Below are 21,511 nucleotides of genomic sequence, written 5' to 3'. Positions count from 1 at the left end.
ACATGCAAAAGGAGGTAATATGCCTACAAATGTGGAACTGCATTGTCTACATATTACCTCCTTTTGCTTGTTCACAATAATGATACTTCTTTTGGTTTACTTATGTGACTAAACACCATTAGTAAGCGTAAGAAAGTCCATCCCATAGTGAAGGGGTTAGAAATGGGGTCAGTTAACTCCTCTGCTGAAAGTGGTCTTTTAATAGCAGAGAAAAAATACTGTATCAGTAGCAGCGTGCAATAGTCTGGCGGTGCTTTCAAGAAAGACTGTATATTCATCTATGATAGAATATATTTTCTGTACATTATTCTTGGTTATCTTCATCTTCCCAGCGTAGAAACCAGGACTGGGGAGGATTAAAAAATGGGAAGATGATGATGGAGTTGTAAATAATTTAGCCTTATGTACAGCAGTCTGACAACGTTCGATGGGAGGAGAAATGCTCTGGAGGGATGCATGGAGTTATGCAAAGATGACGAACTTGTAAGCTTAAAGAATCTCTAATATTTTGACACAGTTTCAGCTATAATATAATAATCATCATCATCATCATCATCATCCGGACCTCACCATCATCATGATCATCATCATCCGGACCTCCTTTCCCATCCTAGGGCAGGATGAGGAGTAACAACATCCAGACAGCCAAGCTTGCCCAGTTCAATGAGCCACGCTTCCATTCGCCTAGCAATCAATAATAATAATAATTATTATTATTATTATTATTATTATTATTATCATTATTATTATTATTATTGGACAACAAATTCTTTCCAAGGGCTGGATGAAATCTAATATACTATATATAGCAGTGGCCGTGTGTGTGTGTGTGTGTGTGTGTGTGTGTGTGTCTGTGTATTTGGGGCAGCCAAAACTACACATTCAAATCGCACCAAAACTGGCCCAAAAATCGCAAAAATTTCGCTGATGTGAAAAAACTTGGTCCCACCACGACTGAAAAACTTTTACTATATTAAAGGAGCGATCACATTTTAACCAAAAAACGCCACTCCCGGCGCCCAGCATAGGATCTCCATAGAAATTTTGCTCATAGCTAAACTTAGTCCCATCTCGATTGATGATTTTTTATTAGCATTAAGAGCGATCAAAGTTTGGTTCGGAAAACAGTTCATTCAGTAATGGGACTTTTAGTAATCGAGCCTACTCAAGCCCGATGGGTCCACGAGCACTTGTAGATGACTATAAAGTCTACAAATATAGCCTTTTAAATTCTAACATTGTTTCCAGGTGGGATTATACTTTCCCCTTTGAACAAACTACAATTAAATTCATCATGGCCTCACCGATCATAACACCCAGTTGGCTGAGCTTCTACTACCCTCTTAGTGGCCAGGTGTGGATCGGTTTATTGGGTTGTACGCTGACTGTCTGCTTCACACTCGTCAAGGTAAACATGCAAGTGGTCAGGCACAGATGGAACCAGTATTAGTAATAACAGGCAGCAGACACGGGTCCTTATTTATTCATTTATTAACTTGCCCAGACGGAGTCCTGGGAGATATTATTTTTGGTCGAGTTTCTTTGTTTGTTTTTGGTTTGTTTGTATCATTGTTTATCAGCAACACTCAAAAGAACGACCAAATGAAATAACATGAAACTTTCAAGATATGTGGGCACTTATCTCAAAAGAAAGTGATTATATTATGACCATGAAAGGTCAAAAGCAAGGTCACGGATTTTAAGAGGGCTATAACTTGAAAATGATTGAATATAGAGATATATACTGTTTGAACATACAGGAACTTGTAATATGGGCTTTGATTTGGAACCATGGCCTTTTACCTTGAATGACCCTGAAATGTCAAACTCAAGGTCACGGATATTCAGGGGGCTATAACTCAGAACTGGTTGAAAATAGAGATATTCATTGCTATCAACATATAGGTAATCCCATATGGGTTTTTAATTGGTACCTTGACCTTTGACTGTAAGTGACCTTGGAAGGTCAAACTCAAGGTCACAGATATTCAGGGGGTCATAACATGAAACTCGTTGAAGATAGAGATGTTTACTATGTCCAAGATCTAGGAAGCCTCATATGGGCTTTCATTTGGCAGCATGACCTTTGACCTTGCATGATCTTGAAAGGTCAAATGCAAGATCTCTAATTTTCAGAGGGTGTACCCTGAAAACATTTGTGCCATTACCTTTAACTATTGTGCACTGATACTAAATGACAGGAAAGAACTAGTATTTAAAAGCAATAAAATAACTGCTGTCAAGCAAGGTTTGTTGTGCCTGGCCCCTTTGGGGCTAAGATGCGAAGGAATATGTTTGAATAGATGAGTAAATGGGGAGTGTGTCGTCCTGTCTCGGCTACCTCCTTTTCCTTGGGGGAAGCAGCCTAGGTATATAGATAGATAGATAGATTATTATTATTATTATTATTATTATTACAGTAAACCCTCAATAAAACGAACCCAGGTGTTTCTAATTTTGGATGTAATGAATGGCCAAATCGCGACCTAACTTTTCCCGGATTTTGCGAACAAAGATCGCTAAATGAGGGAGAAGTTCAGGAATCAGCCCACGGTAACAACAGCATCCCTTCCTGGCACAGTAAGTGTACTTCAACAGCATCCCTTCCTGGCACAGTTAGTGTACTTCAACAGCATCCCTTCCTGGCACAGTTAGTGTACTGTAACAGTACTACATTATACTGTATTATTATTAAAGGTATTGCGTTTATATGCACAGACATCGGAATAAGTTCGTTTCCTTTTCCGTGGACTAAGGTGTTTGTAACACTGCACGGTGGAGAGCTATCCCCTCCTCCTCCCTACCTCATAGTCCCATACTCCCACCCGAACCCCTCACTTTTCTCTCCGACCCCATAACCCCACCCTGTACCCTCCATACTCATGCTCAGAGCCAGCTAGGGGTTACTGTACTTCTTGCACTTCTCTCATTACATGTATCCCGAACAACTAATAATGGAATAAACTGTATCATAAACATCTCTTTCGACCGCCATCTCCCACACATCTCGTTTCCCAAATACTTCAGTCTCACACACTTCAGTCCAACTATTTGCCCCTGGAGTGCAACTTTGTCATATTGCCGAACCTGAGCCATAATAACCATGATAGTGGTACTCAACTTAATGCGGATGGGTGTGATATCTTTATGAGAGAAAATTCTACTCCCATGACAATGCTACGGAATGAACCTTAAGCGTTTCGGTGGTAAATGAATCAGTATGTAGCTCTCGTCATCCTCATATGCACGGTTTTTGGCAAATGATTTAAATTAAAGCATTTCTCTCTCTCTCTGTCTCTGTCTGTCTGTCTCTCTCTCTCTCTCTCTCTCTCTCTCTCTCTCTCTCTCTCTCTCTTTCTCTCGCATACTGTATATATATATATATATATATATATATATATATATATATATATATATATTATATATATATATATATTATATGTATATATATATATATATATATATATATATATATATATATATATATATATATATATATATATATATATATATATACCTAGCTGCTTCCCCCAAGGTAAGGGAGGTAGCCGAGACAGGATGACACACTCCCAATTTACTCATCCACTCAAACATCTAAGCCCCAAAGGGGAGAAGGGACAGATCCTCACTGCACCACACCACACGAGGGTCAACTGAGCAGTGCAATCAGTGATATCTGCGGCAGGGCCCGACAGCAGAGCTGGTTTGCCCCTGCCACATCATAATAGACCCATCCCCTTTCCCACATCTGACGTGATCAGCTGATCAGACAAAAGCAGGAGAATATCCCCTTAGGACTGCATCATCATTTATTCATTCACAATTTCTCTCCATTCATTTCTATCATGCACAGCCACTCTTCCTTGCTCAACAGACATCCCTCTTGCATCCAAAGCTCTCTTCACACTGCTGCTCTATCCTATTTGTGGGCTTCCCTTCAGCCTCACACCTCTCACATCAGGTCTAGTTATCTTTTTCACAGAATGTGTATAGGCTATTGCAATAGCAATTTTTGGCACTGGAGATCTATTTCGATATCCCAATGGGGAACTATTGGTTACTCTGACAAGACATAGGAGGATTGACATGGGTATAGAGACGGGCTTGTGGGCTGGGATCAGCTGTTGAGTCAGCTTTACCAATACGCAATTGTTACCACGCACATTAGTCCACTAGATTACTCCTCAAAATCGCTAGATTATTGCTATATGATATAAAATGCTTGAATCTCTGATTATTGCTATATGATATAAAATGCTTGAATCTCTATAGACAATTGAGTGCACCCCCTACAATATAGAATAAGAAGGCTTAGTTCCACGAAAATAGCTAGCATTCGTGTAAGTTGATGTCATATTTTCTGCAAGTTTGAAGTAATTATTTCTAGAGCTAGTGGTAATTGAGCTACATTGGCAACACTTCACACGGTCGGTGTAGGGAAAACTAGAGCAGCAAGCGGGAGGATGTCTGTGTGTGACTCTGCCTGGTGATGATGTGAAGCATGTAATTATGCCCACAGGTGTGAGGAACAGATGACCCACTGGGGTTTGGTGCAACAGCTCCATCCACACCCACACCCTTGTCTAGACCAACGGAAATTAATAACGTCACCGTAACTGATAAGGTGCGATATCCCAATGGTCATAGATCACCAGTATACGCAACACGTGTGTGTGTGTGTGTGTGTGTGTGTGTGTGTGTGTGTGTGTGTGTGTGTGAGAGAGAGAGAGAGAGAGAGAGAGAGAGAGAGAGAAGAGAGAGAGGTGTCTACTACCACAATATCTAATCACAGCAGATTTATTTTCTCTCAGTGTAGTGCACCTTTTCCTAACTTAGTTTATGATAAATACTGTACTATTCATTTATTAGTTGTTCGGAGTACATGTAATTAGAGAGCTGCAAGAAGTACAATACCCCCTAGCTGGCTGAGCGAGAGTATGGAGGGTACAGGGTCGGGTTATGAAGTCGGAGAGAAACGTGGAGGGTTTTGGTGGGAGTATGGGACTATAAGGAAGGAAGGAGAAGGGGATAGCTCTCCACCATGCAGTGTAACAAACACCTTAGTCCACGAAAAAGGAAACGAACTTATTCCGACGTCTGTACAACGTCATACAGTATTGTGTTTACATGTACAACTTCATAAACCATTGAACTTTCCAAATAAAACTTGATAGAGTTAGTTAATGTTATGTTTGAGCATGTAGGGCCGAATGACTCCCCTTATATAACGAACTGAGTTCGGTAATCCCTCGTAAACACTGACCCCTCGTATATAGCGAACTTTTGGATATAGCGACCCACCCCTTCCCCCAATTAGTTCGTTATATCGAGGGTTTACTTTTATTATTATTATAATTAAGACTTGCGACGTTCTCTAGCAGCAACCCAGGGCCTTTTTCTGCTGTTAGTCACACAAGTGAAAATATTTTCCCAAGGTGGGTACTTCTGCTTAGCTCCTTAAGAATTTTTACACAAATGTGCTTTACTCTATCGAAGCACAATATGATCCTTCATTTTAGCGAAGTCCCATATTGTACCACATCTATCTATTGCTATTGTTCTTTACTGTTTTAAGCTCACCAAGGACAATGATGCATTTAACCCTCTCATGGTCACGACTTCTTATTCTTCTTTATATAACATGAGCCAACAGTGTATGATTTTAATTCAAGCAGGTGAGTCAGTGGAGACAAGTGTTTATTCTGGTGCCATTAGCCCCCTCTTGGTCAGGTAAACATTAATATATTTTCCATTTAAGCCAGACGTTAGATTCAAGTGAATGTCTAAAAAAAGAATCAAATCTGAAAATCAGAGTGAGAGATAAAGAAATAGTATGGTAAAATATTTGTTTCATTTTGCAGCTATAATTACAACAACTGTCCTTGGATGATGTCACTTTCATACAACAAGAAATTGAAGAATATATATTATTGTTTTTATACAATATTTGCCTAAATATTTCCATGCAATACATACTTATAGTATGGATGAGTAGAGGGAGGCTTCGGATTGTAACTTTTCATGCACAGCCCCTCTACAACACCACTGTCATGTAAGTAGTAGAGTACTTCAGACCTGTTGATTTCAAGAAATCACTTAATGAACAATGTTAATTAATTATTCTTTCATGCATTTATATTCCTGTTTGTCTTTTTCAGGGTATCAAGAACTTTAGCAATTCCTAATAAAATGAACTCTTTAAAAAATGAATAATACATCATAGCTTCAGAGCAAGCAGTATGTGACCACTCCATGGCATTTTCACGATTTCAGAGCGTGCAGTATGTAGCCAAAAAACTTCATTAGGAAATGCAGAAAAATAAAAGATTACCTTAGGAATGTGGATATATCAAGCAGCTCCAGAAAAAAAAAAAAATGGTACTACTACACTCATAAGGATTATGTGTTTTCCTGATGGAAGGCTGTCTGATGCACGGATTTTTTTTTTTTTCTCATGACTGGTATTGTCTAAACAATTCCACCGAGGAAACATCACTGCTCGCCACTGTGACACAATAAAGAAACAGCTACTCACTCACTCATATCAGTGTACACGTATAATGAATGTTTTTCAGATCACGAGGAGAAAAGTGTGGCAAACGCGGCATGGAGTGCTGGGTACTGGGTCGGTGGTAATGGAGTCTGTGGGCACCCTGTTGGGCCAAGGACTGTACGGCCGCCTATCAACCAGCCAGTCCAACCACATCCTGGTCGGCACCTGGTTGTTCTTCAGTGTGGTTGTGGGCACAGCATATCGCAGCAGCCTCATCGCCTCTCTCACCCTCCCCAGGCTGCCTCCCAGACCCGAGACAGTTGAAGAGCTGGTCCAAGCAGCTGACAGGTGAGACATTGATGGACAAAAGTTTGGATGGACAGATGTTGAATTAAGCTGAAATTTGAGTTAATGTGATCAATTATTTATCTCCCAGCTTTGTCATTGCATCCAAGTTTTTAAGTTCTCTCATGAGTTGTTTTTTTCCTTTCCCTCAGTTACCCAGTACATTACACTGTGAGTTACTTTTCTTCCAGCAACAAGTGTTTTTTTCATATCCAACGATACATTACTGTCAGACCTGACTGTTCACAAGTAGGACAACACTGAAGAAATCTACAAATGGTGTTCCCAAGTACCACGGAATACTTCATCCACATAGACCAGTGGTTCTTAACCTATGGGTCATGACGCAAATTTGGGTTGCCAAGCCATTTGGAGTGGGTCGCCAAGAGACAAATATATTACTGATATTATTAATGTTGTATACTATTACTTTTTAACATATTACAGTACTTGTCAATACTTCACACTTTACATTCTCTCTCTCTCTCTCTCTCTCTCTCTCTCTCTCTCTCTCTCTCTCTCCTACAGTAGGTGATTGCATTTGGCTTAAAAAAAGATTATTACCATGCACACAACTGGGAGTAGAGTACCGGTACTGTACATCTTATATTTTAAAACTTAACCGTTTTCATTTCGGAGTAATGATGCCCAGCTCATGGCTTACGTACGGTACCGAGGTCCAGAAGACATGGAAGAGGAATTTCTGTTCTGTCGGCCATTACACACAACCACAACCAGAGAAGATATTTCAGTACTATGGACTGAAGGGCTTCAGTGGAATCAGTGTTTTAAGTCTGTTGTGACTGTGCACCAGCAATGCTGAGAGTACGTCACGGCTTCATTGCTAGAGTTAAAGAAGCAAATCCATTCGTGCTGATTGTTCACTGTCTCCTTCACCGTGAGCATCTTGCTTCTCAGGGGTTGTCACCTGAGGTACAGAAAGTGATGCAGGAAGTCATCCAGGTAGTCAGATTCATTAATCTAGGGCTGTACCCTCCAGGATCATCAGTCGGATGTGTTTTGATTTTGGTTCAGAACATGTACACGTGTTGTACCACTCTGAGGTTAGGTGGCTGTCACGAGGAAGGGTGCTCCAACGGTTGCCTGAAATGCGGAACGAGACTGAGATATTTCTAGCAAAAAAGAATCATTCACTGGCCCCAAAGATTCTCTGATTCAAAGTAGGTGATGCAAATGGCTTATCTTGCAGATATCTTTGCTGAGATTAACGCCTTGAACATTTCAATGCAAGGTCACGATCAGACATTAGTTGGGCTGTCAGAGAAGATAACTGCATTTAAGGGGAAACTGAAACTGTGGAAGAGTAAAACTGAGACTGGGAAGACTGTGTCGTTCCATCTTTAAGTGAATTTCTGAAAGACGAAAAATTTTTCTCTCACCCAGGTCCAAAGCAGCATTGTGGAACATATCTCCAGACTAATTGAAGAGTTTTTCACAGCATGCCTGAGAATGTGATGAAATATGCCAGGGTAAGAAATCCCTTCAGCATTGAAGCTGAAGACTTACCTGACGAGATTTCGAACATCAGCTACCTCCAGGAGCAGCTTATCGAGGTTCAGAATGATGAAACACTTCGTTATTATTTCAGGAAACAAAACGAATCACTCAGCTCATTCTGGATCAGAGTTTACAAAGAAAAGAAAATTCTTGGAAGTGAAGCCCTGAAAGCACTCCTTCCCTTTGCTACAACTCATCTGTGTGAGACAGGATTTTCTGCACTCATAAAGTACGAAACCGTCTGCAACCAGAGCATGACCTAAGATGCAGTCTGTCATCTAAATCACCCAGGTTTGAGAAGCTGATTGAAACTTTTCAGTGCCAGGGATCTCACTGAATATAGTAGTTTATGTCTCAGACAACATCCAAAATAGTGACTCTCTCCTTAATGGTCAGAGAAAATGGGTGTATCATGAACATGAATGAATTATTTTGATTTTCTGATCTTCGGTTTATTTTTTTCCTGCCAAAATGTGTTGATATTTTAGTTCTTAGCAAGTACATGTAATAAAAATGAAATTTATTTATCATGACATCAATAAAATATTGAAATATTACTTTGGTTTTAGTCACATGATGTGACACATATGTTTGTTTCAGTTCTGGTGCAGAGTAAGTTTACAAGGGTTTGGGTCGCCATATAGACCATCTTATGGATTTTAGGTCGCCAAGAAAAAAGGTTAAGAACCACTGACAGACCATACTTGAAATATTCCATTCTTCAATATGTATCTCCAACTTTACTTTTTTTTTTATTAACTTTTGTACTGACCACTCTTCTAACCTTATTCACTCCTACATGCATTATTCTTCAGACATCACTGCCATACAGTCCTTCACTTATGCTCTCTCCACTGTCTGTCTTAATACATGGACAGGATTTGCACATCCTTTAGCACTGTGGAAATATTCTTGCTCATTACTCATCAAATATTTAGACAGCAGTTTAAATTTATCATTATTATTCCGCATACTAAAAAATGATAAATGCAAGGAATGTGCAGTGATTGGACAGTATAGAGAAATGCCAACAAAAAACAAATATAGTTCTTTCATTTTACTTTGACCCAGACTTTTGTCCATTTGTAGCATATTTCACCAAATTCAGTGGCAGAAAGAGACAATACTAATTCACGCTTCCTTCCCATAGCACTTCATCATGACTAGAATCACATGTTGCTTTTAATTTATTGTTACAACTTAGCATTCGAAATGCAAAGATGACAATATTAGGCCAAGTTAAAGTAAAAAAAAAATAATAATAATACTTGTATCTTGAAGTTAAGTATTAGTGCTGTATTATTGTAGGGGCCTATGTTGTATTAGTAAAGTAATTTTTTTTCGTAAAATTTTTTCAGAGTGACAGTCCCATATTTTCATGGTTCAACCAAGGTGTTCTTTTTAAACTCTGAATCAAGTGCCTTGAAAGAACTTGGGAACTTAATGGTCGTGGGAGGAGATCATATGGACGGACTCAACGCAGCTCTGAAGACGAAGTGAGTTGGTTTAACTTACACTGATACCCGTAAAACTCACAGCATAATTTATTGGTATTTTGGAGATACATTGACTGACAATAAGAGAATTAAAGTTAATGAGTTGCTTGAATTATAAATCAGAACATTTTATGTATATATGTAAAATGTTTGTCACATACGTTTGCAGTAGAAAAAAAAACTAAAACTTGTGCTGTATATGAAAAATGAAAAATATATACAAATAAGAAAAGTATTAGCATTTTAAATTTTTTGGGTGATCCACTTTATGTACCACTTCATATTAGTTACTGATTAAAGTATGAAAAGTTAAAATTGCATTTTCTATGTCTCTGACTCCTCGTGTAAGTACCAAATCTTATTCCCTGAGGCCCAGCAGTCCCCTAATGCACTATACCATACACCTCCACACGTCACCACTTTGGCTTTAACATCTGCCGTCCATACTGAAAACACGCTAAGTATGTCTCATACAGGATTGCTGTACTGGTATCAGCATGGCTGTTTCTACAGTGGGTTTTAAGGTAGATCAGTAAAAATCTAATCTACTCTTATGAAAATTCAGGACCATAAACTGATCCTTGTCCCAACAGTGGATTTGAACCTGCTTCGTTGGGAATACTAGAACACCTTTCTACTGACTCGGGAACACACAGATAACCATAACTATCACACAGGTTCTGTTTCTTAACCCGCTCCGTCCCGACCACTTTTCTACCACTGATTCCCCCCAATCCCGAACATTTTTGGATAAATTTTTTTTTGGCTCAAACCTTTGCTTTTGGTGAAAAACAATGGGCAATCACAAAGAAAGTGGTCACCGGGGTCTATAAGTGGTCTAAACAGGTATATCTTTGTTACACCTGGTACCGTGTTCTATGGAGGTGCTCTGTAGCTCTCACATGTATGGTATTATTAGTCTGGGAAACCATTCACAATAGGTAGATTTTTATTTATTACACACACAAAAAAAAATGTAGTACAAAAGTAAACTGGTTTTTATTCAAAAATAGAGGTGAAATAAGCATTGTTCCATCAGGCAAACCTAGTGAAATCGCCCAAACTGTTCACCGATGATTCACTAACATTATTGTTTCATCATACATTTCATTTTTTCAACTTACATAATACTTCTCCAATAACATTATACCTTTTTCCACTTTACAGAACTGTTTTAACAAATTTACAGTCCTTAAGATAATATTTAGCATAATGTTAGCGCATATTTACGTAGTGAGTGAACTCGTTGTGACTGTTGTTTCAACTCGCATTCTCTTATTCCAACTTACATAATACTTTTCCAATAACATTATACCCTTTTCCACTTTAGAGAACTGTTTTCACATAGTTTACAGGCCTTACGATAATATTAAGCGTAATAATAGCGCATAAATACATAGAGGGTGAAGTCGCTATGACTGTTGTTTCAACTTACACTCTATTTTTCACCTTATATAATACTTATCCACTAACATTACACATGTTTCCACTTTATATAATTGCTATCACAAATTTACAGACCTTACTATTCTACTGAGCGTCATATTATTGCACATTTACATGGTGAGTGAACTTGCAATATCATTTGTTTCAACTTACACTATTTTTCAACTTATAAAATACTTTCCCACTAACATTACACCTGTTTCCACTTTATATAATTGCTATCACATACTTACAGACCTTACTATTCTACTGAGCGTCATTTTATCGCACATTTACACAGTGAATGAACTCGCGATATCACTTGTTTCAACTTACACTTTTTTTCAACTTATATAATACTATCCCACTAACATTACACTCATATCCACTTTATATAATTCTTATTACATACTTATAGGCCTTAACATTATACTGAGTGTTATATTATCGCATACAGTATGTATAGGCCTTACTTCTACAGTGAGCATCATTATCACTATCACACACAGTATCAATAGTGTAGGTAGTTGTGATATTCCCTGAAGCATGGGTCAAGGCATAACGCTACTTTGCAGTCTACACACTCGTATCTTGTGTCTTTTCTCTGAGTGGCTGGTCTTACTGTTGAGTGCTTGCATACATGGCAGCAGCACTGGGGTCTAGGACGGTTTGGTTGGGGAGGGATGCTGCTCGGGTAGTGGTGTCCTGTGAGGTGTAGGGGAATTTGGGCGGCAGCGGGGGTGCGGGGGTGTGGGGGTGATGCGGGGCTCTGTCCTGTGCGTACCTGGCGATAATTTCACGAGACAGCTCCCTCACAAACCCATCAAAGGTCTCAGAGATTCCCGTTGTCATGGCGTGGAGGTAGTGTGTGTTGAGGACCGTGATGTCGAGCAAATGGAAGAAGAGTTTTTTGTACCACTTCATTGTGGTCCTGGCACAGTCCACACTGGAAATCATGGAGTCTGACTGATCCACTTGCCTCATGTTGAGATTGTAGTCCTTTACCGACTCCGGTTTCCAGACGTGGCGCCTCTTCTTGCTGCGGTGATCCACGGAGTCTGCGCGGTGCATCAAGGGGCTGTGTACAGTCAACAGGAGGCAAACTTCCCTGTTGTGGTTCCACAGGGTGGCAAGGATGTTATTTGCCTGGAAGAAAACCACCTCATTCTTGTCAAGTTTCCTCCCTACATTGACCATATGGCGACGTTTTCTCTTTACTGTAACACAGACTCTGGTGTCATGTTGGTGGAGGAACCGAGTGAGAAGAAGGCTAGTGTACCAGTTGTCCAGGTACAGCACATGACCACAATGAAGGTACTCCTCTATCATTGTCTTCACCACGGCCCCTGACAGTCCAATACATCTTCTGTTATGTCTGTCTGTGTGCCGGTGTACAAGACTCTGTCTTGCACAAAACCAGTCTTACAGTCACACATAACAAAGATCTTGAACCTGAAACGGTGTCTCTTGCTGGATATATACTGGCGAAAGGAAATATTGCCTCACCACAACACAAGACTCTCGTCTATGACGAGGTCTATGCAAGGATAAAATGACGAGCAGAACATTTCCCATAGGTGATCAAAGACAAGCCTAATTCTCCTCATTTTCTGTGTTATTTGCATTAGCAGGGTCGTCTGCATCATAAAAGTGGAGGCAGCTGAGAATTTGCTGGAATCAATTACAACCCATTACCTTACCAAAGAAAGGTGTGATGGTCATCGGGTCCATGGTCCAGTATACAGGAATTTGATTTTTTCGTACAATACCCATCAAGAGAACTAGGGCCAAATATATGAACATCTCACCTACAGTTAAGGGATAGTCATATTGCTCGGAGTGCCTGCTCGTTGTACCTTGACGTTCACTTTCACGGTGCTGGCTGCTTGCAAATAAGTTTGTTTGCTCCACTATGGAGCCCACAAAGTCCTTCCCAAAAACAGGTGGAAGAAATCCACCCGGGTGGAACCTGCATGGATACCTGGAGCCGTGCAACCAGACCGCCACTCCTCAGTGAAAGGGTGAATGATGGGAGTCAAAATACTCCCATCTTCCCACCTCCATGACACACTACCATCTCCAGCCTCGTCCCCATCGTCGCCTTCGTCAGGGTGGGGAGGGGAGCATGATGGGGGAGGTTGGGGAGGTGGAGAGCGGCACCCTTCCTCATTCGCACCTCTCTTCCCTCTCCTTTTACCTTTCCCCTTTCCCTTCCCTTTGCTTCCTTTCCCCACATCATGGGGCTGTGGGGAGGAAGTGAGGGAATATTGTGGGGCAAAAGACGTGCTCATCTCCCCACTGCCCATGTACACCACATGCTCGTGCTGCCTCCCTCACACCACTTTCCCTTTCACAACTCACTCCCGCCACACCACTTTCCCTTTCACCCCTCACTCCCGCACCACTTGCGCCTTCCCCAGACAATACCAAAGGACCATACCTGATTTGCCTTCTCGCCACACCTTCGGATCCTCACGGTGAAATTTTCTCTCTTCCCAACCACAAGGTTACATCACATCCTGCGCTGCCGTCCTCGTCCTCATCTGAATCTCTGTTTAGGGGCTGGAGAGAGGTCCGTGCATGTGTATGGGGTCCAGGCTGGCCTTCCCTCACCTTACGGTACGTAACATACCGCACTTTCCTCGGCGAAGGAACCTCCTCATCACTGCTGCTTGTTTCCTCCTCAGGCTGCACATAATCCCTATCCTCCACATCGTCATCCAGTGAAGAATCACTGTCACCTGTGAAGGTGTCCAGGGTGGATTGAATTTCGTCCTCAGAGAGACCTCTACGCTCCATGTCTGACCTGGGTCAATGCAAACAGGTGAGTGGCCGAGACAAGGGCGCGCACGGGTCAGGCGGGGTCTGGGAGCAGGCCCGCCTGGTGGCAGTTAGGGGAGGCTTGCCTGAGTGTGAGTACCGAAAATCACGTGCAAAATTTGAAAATTGTGCAAATTAGGGACTTTGCAATTGAGGCGCGTTTATATACGTCAACGGGATTGGCAGTGACAAAATGTGTGGACGTATATATACATCAATGGGACACGGCGGATTAAGCCTCATTTATTCATGCTTCCTCCAGATGACACTGTTACGCTTTAGTGAGATCTCTCATCCTGAAGGAGTAAACGGATACTCGATCTGTTATGACCTGTTTGAAAGATTTTTCCATGCCTACATGACTTCTCTTGGACACAGTAAGAATATAAAGTGAAATATCACCAATTTAAAGATAATAGTAGAACACAGTGGTCTCGTTAGTGCTTTTGTCTATTGTATTTATTATGGAACATATTTAGCAGTGATTTCCATGTGGTGCAATTACTTAACCCTTTCATGCACCATGACTCACTGTGAGTCAAAACGGTTTTAGTCTGAAAAGAACCAATGACGCACTCAGACGCACTTGCAGTGGTGGTCTGAAGGGATGCCGATTAGGCATACAATGCATCAATATTTGGTGCATCATAGGGGAAGGTGTCTATTTTCAGGCCAACACTCTCAGGAGGAGTAGCACCAGTCGAACAGAGCAGTACTCCCAAAGTGGATGGAAAGCAGATGATAGGGAGAGCTGGAGCTCCTGTTTCATCAGCCCTCGGGACTAGGTCCCAACCATCCCCCTTTGCTGAACTTTTTCAGTGTCTCAGTAACACAAAGAGTAGACCAGCATGCTCTCCAATACAAGTTTCTCCAACTATCAACACCAAACTACATGCAAAATGCACACCACACTTCCTTTTCAAAATTTTCAAAAAAATGGCGTCAAATAGCGTAGCCTCAGAGTCCCCAGGGGGGGGGGACCATAAATGCCCCCACCTTCAGCCCCTCTCCTGCTGATGACTCAAGGTGCCTGGAACCACTGTCTGACTCTCATCTTCTTCATTTCAGCAACATTCGTGGCCTTTCCTCTAACTTTCGCTCTGTTGAGCACCACCTCTCCTTCTCTAAACCTCACCTTCTTTTCCTAACTGAGACTCAGCTGTCTGAGGCAACTGACAGCAAACCCTTGTCTGTATACTCCTACTTTCTTTATACTCATTTCAAAGCCAAAGGTGGCTGTTGTGTATATATACGCAACAACTTATCTTGCTCTCGTGTTCCTGAACTCGATTTTTCTGAATTCTCTACACTCTGGCTTCGGCTTTCCTGTCATTCTCTGACTAAATATATCTGTGCTGTTTACTTATCTCCTAATTCTACTGAGTATGAAAATTTGTTTGACTATCTTACTTCTACGATGGAACACATTCTATCCATTTCTCCTTTTTCTGAAATCTCCATTCTTGAAGATTTCAATGTTCACCACCACCTTTGGCTCTCCTCTCCTTTCACTGATCCACCTGGTGAACAAGCCTACACCTTTTCTATCCTTAATGACCTAGAGCAGCATGTACAGCACCCTACCCGTATCCCTGACCGCCTTGGAGAGAGCTCCAACATACTTGATCTCTTCCTTACAACTAATCCTTCTGCTTACACCGTTAATCTTTTCTCTCTGTTGGGCTCCTCCGATCACAACCTTATCACCTTAACCTGTCCTATCTCTCCGGTGCGGCCTGCGGACCCTTCAGAAAAAAGTCATCTCTGGCACTTTGGAGCTGCAGACTGGGAGGCCCTCAGGCAGTACTTCTTTTATTTTCCCTGGAATGATTATTGCTTCCATGGCCGGGAGCCATCTGGGTGTGCCTTGCGCATTGCGGAGGTTATTCTCTCGGGCATGGAAGCATACATTCCTTTCTCATATCCTTTGACTAATGCACGAAATCCTTGGTTTATTCACACTTGTTCTAATGCTGTCCACAACAAGGAGAGGGCCTACAAAAGGTACCGGAGCCAACCCACCCCTGAATCACATCTTTTATACATTTCTGCCCAGAATCGTGATAAGTCTGTTCTTCGCTCTGCTAAAAATAATTTCATCCGTACAAAATGCTCTCAACTTTCTAACTTGAACTCTTCCTGCTCCTTTTGGCACCTTGCCAAAAACTTTTCTAACAACTTTACCTCATCATCCTTCCCTCCTCTTTTCTACTCTGATGGCTCTGTAGTTATTTCTTCTACTGATAAAGCAGATCTCTTTGCTCAGACTTTCTCCTCCAATTCCACCTTAGACGATTCCGGTGCTGTTCCTCCATCACTTCCTTCCTCTGACTTCCTCATGGCTAACATTAAAATTTCTTCAGCTGATGTGTTTTCTGCCATTGCTGGCCTCAGTACTAATAAGGCATATGGGCCTGATGGAGTCCCTCCTGTTCTTAAGAACACTGCTTCTGTGCTTACACCCTCGTTTCGTTTCGTTTTTTAAAGGCTCCAACATGCTTGCATGTGTCGGCCTTGGTCACCTAATGGCGGCTCTCCACGCTGCACGATCCATTGCAGCATCCCTGTTCAGTCCCTTAACCCTAAGGTCACACTTAATGACCTCGTCCCATGTCTTTCTCGGTCTACCCCTCATAACCCCACCCCCAATATTAACACTTCTCACCTTCCTCACCCAATTATCATCCCCCATCCTCTCCACATGTCCAAACCACCTCAATCTACCTCTCCTCATCACAACACCAGTACATTCCAGTCCCATCCTACCTCTCAACTCTTCCATTGTAAACCCAGCCCCTCCAGGCCTTGGACGCAGGGATGCACTGCACATCCACCTAATCATTGTCATTTCTGTACGTCTAAGCCGGCGAATATCTCCCACCTTCACTGCCCAGGTCTCACTGCCATACAGCATTACACTCCTAACACATGCTGCATGCAAAGACCCCTTAGCACGTAGGGAGAGCCCTCTCAATGTCAGGAGAGGCAAGAGCTCCCTGAACTTCTTCCAACCACTTCTCACCCTAACCACCGAGCTAGCTCCAGCCCAACCTCAAGGAAACAACATGTCTCCCAAATAACAAAATTCTTCCACACACTTAAGAGATTCACCAGCAAGTTCAATCCTTTCACGTCTGACAATCTCCACCTGCTCACCCTGGCACGCCGTACACATAAAATCAGCATTATCTCGCAGTCTACCTCTGATACCACTACATCTCTTATGCACCCATTTATCACACACACACCGCACAAGATGGAATTACTTCCCACGCCCTTGTGGCAAACTGCACATGGCCACTCTCCCTCGTCTTTGACAGTACCGCCACCAATCCTAGATATCATCACTTTTGTTTTATCTGCATTTACCCTTAAACCCTTTTGCCCCATACCATCTCTCCACTTCCTAAACCTTTCCTCCGCCTCCCATTCATTCTCTGCAATCAACACCAAATCATCAGCATACAACAACTCCCACGGGAGTCCGTTTCTAAAGTCACATGAAAGGGCTTCAAGTACCATGATAAACAACATGGGACTCAAGACTGACCCCTGATGCACACCAACATTCACGGAAAACTCATCACTCAAATCTCCATTCACTCTCACCTGGGTGTGAGCACCCACATACATGGCCATAACCACCCTAACCAGCCACTCCTCCAAGCAAAGCTTTCTCATTGCCCACTTCACCTCTCTAGGGACTCTGTCAAAGGCCTTTTCCAAATCAACAAAAACAAAATAAAGATCCCTTCTCCTACCAATATATTTTTCCTGAAGCTGTCGAACAATGAATATGGCATCAGTGGTCCCCCTACCTGGCATGAACCCAAACTGCATCTCATCAATATTCACTCTTTCTCTAATCATACCTTCTAAAACTCTCTCCATTACCTTCATTATCTGATCTAAAAGCTTTATACCTCTATAATTTCCTCTTTCCAGGGCATCACCCTTCTCTTTATACACATTTACAATTACACTCTTCAGCCAATCATCTGGGACAACACACTCATAAATAATCCTATTTATCAGGTCAGTGACTAAACTCACCCCTATATCGCCTGAGGCCTTCAACATTTCGGCAGTCATCCCAGACACACCTGCTGCCTTCTCCACCCTCATCCTGCCTATTGCTTCACTCACAGTAGCAGTATCAATCAAAGGCCAAGGGCCAGACACTGGATCTGCTGGTTCCAAACCTTCCCTGTCCCAGTCAAACTCCTCATTCAACAACCGGTTATAATGCTCTCTCCATGCATCTTTAATATCCTCACTGTTCACCACTACCCTTCCTTCATCATTCTTCACACACTGCTCACCTATGATATCCCGATTATCCCTCTTCACCTGACCTGCCACCCTAAATATATTTTTCCTTTCCCCATGATTTAGGTTATCAAGTAATTGTCTCTGTGACTCAGACTTTGCCCTGTATACCTCTCTTCTAGCCCTCCGCTTGGCAGCCAAATATTCCTCTTTGCTACCACTCTTCTTCCATTCCTGGAAAAGCCTTCTTTTCTCCTTAATTGCAGCTTCTACACCCTCATCCCACCACCAAGTTACTTTATGTCTTGGTGGTCCTCTTGTCCAGCCACATGTTACATCAGTAACTCTCAAGAAATTGTTCTTGAGGGCTATGTACTGTTCATTAACGCCTCTGTCTAAAGCTCCCTGTTCAGCCACCACTCTCCTCAACTCGCTGTAGAAGGCATCCCTTACTACAATGGTTTTTCAGCTTCCATATTTTCATCCTAGGTACATCAGTCCTCTTTTTCATCACTTCTTCTTTAAGCACCATATCACAAATCAATAGTTTGTGCTGCTGCACACACTCCTCACTTCCTATAACTTTAACCCTCACTAACCTCCTATCGGCCCTCCTAACCAGAAAATAATCTATCTGACTGCTATTTCCCCCAGACTCATACGTAATTAACCTACTGTCTCTTTTCCTAAAATATGTGTTGCACACAATCATGTCCGTTGCCTCCCCAAACTTAAGTATCCTTTCCCCTTCTGCATTCCTTAGACCATACACACACCTCCATGCACTCCTTCATAACCTTGTGCTGCTTCACCTACATGACCATTTAAGTTCCCTCCCAAAATCACTATCTCATCATCCCGCATACCACCCACTACACGTATTAAATCATTCCAAAATCTATCTTTCTCTGATTCATCCAATCCTGCCTGTGGAGCATATGCCGATATAATCACAGCTATCTTTCTTCCCAACAGAATTTTCACTACCAATATCCTATCGCTTACTCTCAAAACATTCATAACATATTCCACCCATTTCTCCGCAACCATCACACCGACATCTCCATATCCGTCTGTCCCCCCCTGCCAAAACAACTTATAGCAACAGTCCTTCCCAACAATCTTTCTGGCTGATCCACCCCTGTACCAGACTTCCTGCAAACATGCCACATCCACCCACCTCCTACTGAATGCCTCAACGACTTCCCCTGTTCTTCCCCTCAAACTTCCCACATTCCATGAACCCACCCTCATCCCCATGGGTGATTTACTGTCCTCAGGCTTGCTTTGAAACTTATTTTGTTTTGTCATCTTCAGTATTAATAAAGAGGGACAGACACAGCACAGGTCCCACTCACTGCACAGTCCCAGGTCCAGGCAATGGATCTGGGACCTCTAGCCCACCAGCTTACCAGTGGCTGTGGTAGTGGCCTCGGGATACCCTGCCACGACAGCTGCAGGGACACCCTCCAAGCGCGTCTTGGCACTGCAACTATCCCGCCATTATACACCCACTGATAGGGCAGCCTCCTGGGGCGCTACTCCCAGGTTCGGGCCCCTCTCTATTGGGCGGAAGCAGCAGCCTGGGAACCGCAATGCCCTGTACTCTCTAGCACAGGCCCGAGCCCCATCTCTCCCTGGACCCACGATCTATGCTGACAGAACCCCAGCCACGCCTCCCCCCAGAAGTCCGCCACTAGGTAGCTGGGGCAAAGTTTTCCGGATGCATGCCCTTGCTGGCGCCAACCCCTGTAACGTAGTGGGATACGTTGTGTGAAATGTAAAGTGCATGTGGTGTAGTCCATAGATAGTTAGAGGAAATGTTTGGGAGAGTATGCTGGTCTACTTTCCATGTTACTGTCACACAGAAAAGGTCAGCAAAGGGGGATGGTTAGATAGCTAGTGAAACAGGAGCTCCAGCTCTCCCTATCACCAGTATTCCCATTCCCCTCGGGAGTACTACCCTGTTCGGCCCGTGCTATAGCCTCTTACTAACCCTGCCTAGGCAAACTCTTTCGCCTTTGTCTGTCAACTTGTACCTTTCCTTCTTGCTGGAAGTTTGCTCTCATTCAGCTGGTCCCAAGGTAGGATGACCATTCTTAACTCTCTAACTATCGTGCAATTGCTTTAACATCCTGTATTTCAAAAATTTTGGAGTCTATTCTTAATAGAAAAATTTTAAAGCATCTTTCCTATCACTCTTTCCTATCACAACCTTCTTTCTGATCGTCAGTATGGGTTCCATCAGGGACGTTCCACAGGCAATCTTCTCACCTACCTTTCAGAGTCCTGGTCATCCTCCTTTCGGGACTTTGGCAAAAGCTTTGCCATTGCACTTGACATCTTAAAGGCTTTCGATCGAGTCTGGCATAAATCTTTAATTTCCAAACTGCCCTCTTACGCTTTCTATCCTTCTATCTGTGCCTTCATCTTTAGCTTCCTTTCTGGTCGTTCTATAGCAGCTGTTGTAGACGGCTATAGTTCTTCTCCTAGATCTATTAACAGTGGTGTTCCTCAGGGCTCTGTCCTATCACCAACTCTCTTCCTTTTATTCATCAATGACCTTCTAAGCTGTACATCTAACCCTATCCACTCATACGCTGATGACTCCATCCTTCACCTTTCCATTCGATTCCCACAACGTCCATCTGAGCAGTTACTTTAACAGGCAAGGGATGAGGCTATGGCACACCTAATGTCTGACTTGGCTCGTATTTTTGACTGGGGTAAAAATAATCTGGTTGTTTTTAATGCATCAAAGATTCAGTTTTTGCACCTATCAACTTGACAAAATCTTCCACAAGTATACCCACTTATGTTTAATAATACTCAACTTAATCCTGCATCATCGTAGACATGCTTGGGGTTTCATTTGCTCGGGACTTGTCTTGGAAAGATCATATTACATCTCTTGTAAAATCTGCTTCCAAAAGATTGGGTGTGTTAAGTCGACTCTGTTCCTTCTTTGCCCCTGCACAATTGTTGACCCTATACAGGGGTTTTATCCCCCCCTGTGTGGAGTACAACCCTCATGTGTGGTGAGGCTCTCCACATACAGCTCTTCTCAATAGGGTGGAATAAAAGGCTTTTCATCTCATTAACTCTCCTCCTCTTACTGACTTCCTTCAACCTCTGTCTGTTCACC

General features: G+C 42.4%; 1 protein-coding gene across 1 annotated transcript; it reads left to right on the top strand.

Moving 5' to 3' along the window:
* The first annotated feature begins 472 nt into the window (after nt 1-472).
* On the top strand, nt 473-10,512 carry LOC145397053 (glutamate receptor ionotropic, kainate 3-like). Its single transcript, XM_080270267.1, has 5 exons — nt 473-483; nt 1,249-1,408; nt 6,576-6,841; nt 9,715-9,852; nt 10,446-10,512. The coding sequence occupies exons 1-5, from the start codon at nt 473-475 to the stop codon at nt 10,510-10,512; spliced, it is 642 nt and encodes a 213-aa protein (XP_080126393.1).
* The last annotated feature ends 10,999 nt before the right edge of the window (nt 10,513-21,511 follow it).

The sequence above is a fragment of the Coenobita brevimanus genome, chromosome 40, assembly GCF_032717465.1.
Source record: "Coenobita brevimanus isolate Jiangsu-jjx chromosome 40, ASM3271746v2, whole genome shotgun sequence".
In the NCBI taxonomy this organism is placed as follows: Eukaryota; Metazoa; Arthropoda; class Malacostraca; order Decapoda; family Coenobitidae; genus Coenobita; species Coenobita brevimanus.
The sequence above is the reverse complement of the archived record's forward strand: the minus strand, read 5'-3'. Positions and strand labels throughout refer to the sequence as shown.

Excerpts from the sequence above, each read along its gene's own strand:
- LOC145397053 (XM_080270267.1), top strand. Across the intron at positions 6,842-9,714 it reads CTGGTCCAAGCAGCTGACAG|AGTGACAGTCCCATATTTTC; the intron begins GTGAGACATTGA and ends AAATTTTTTCAG. Across the intron at positions 9,853-10,445 it reads AACGCAGCTCTGAAGACGAA|TGGATTTGAACCTGCTTCGT; the intron begins GTGAGTTGGTTT and ends TTGTCCCAACAG.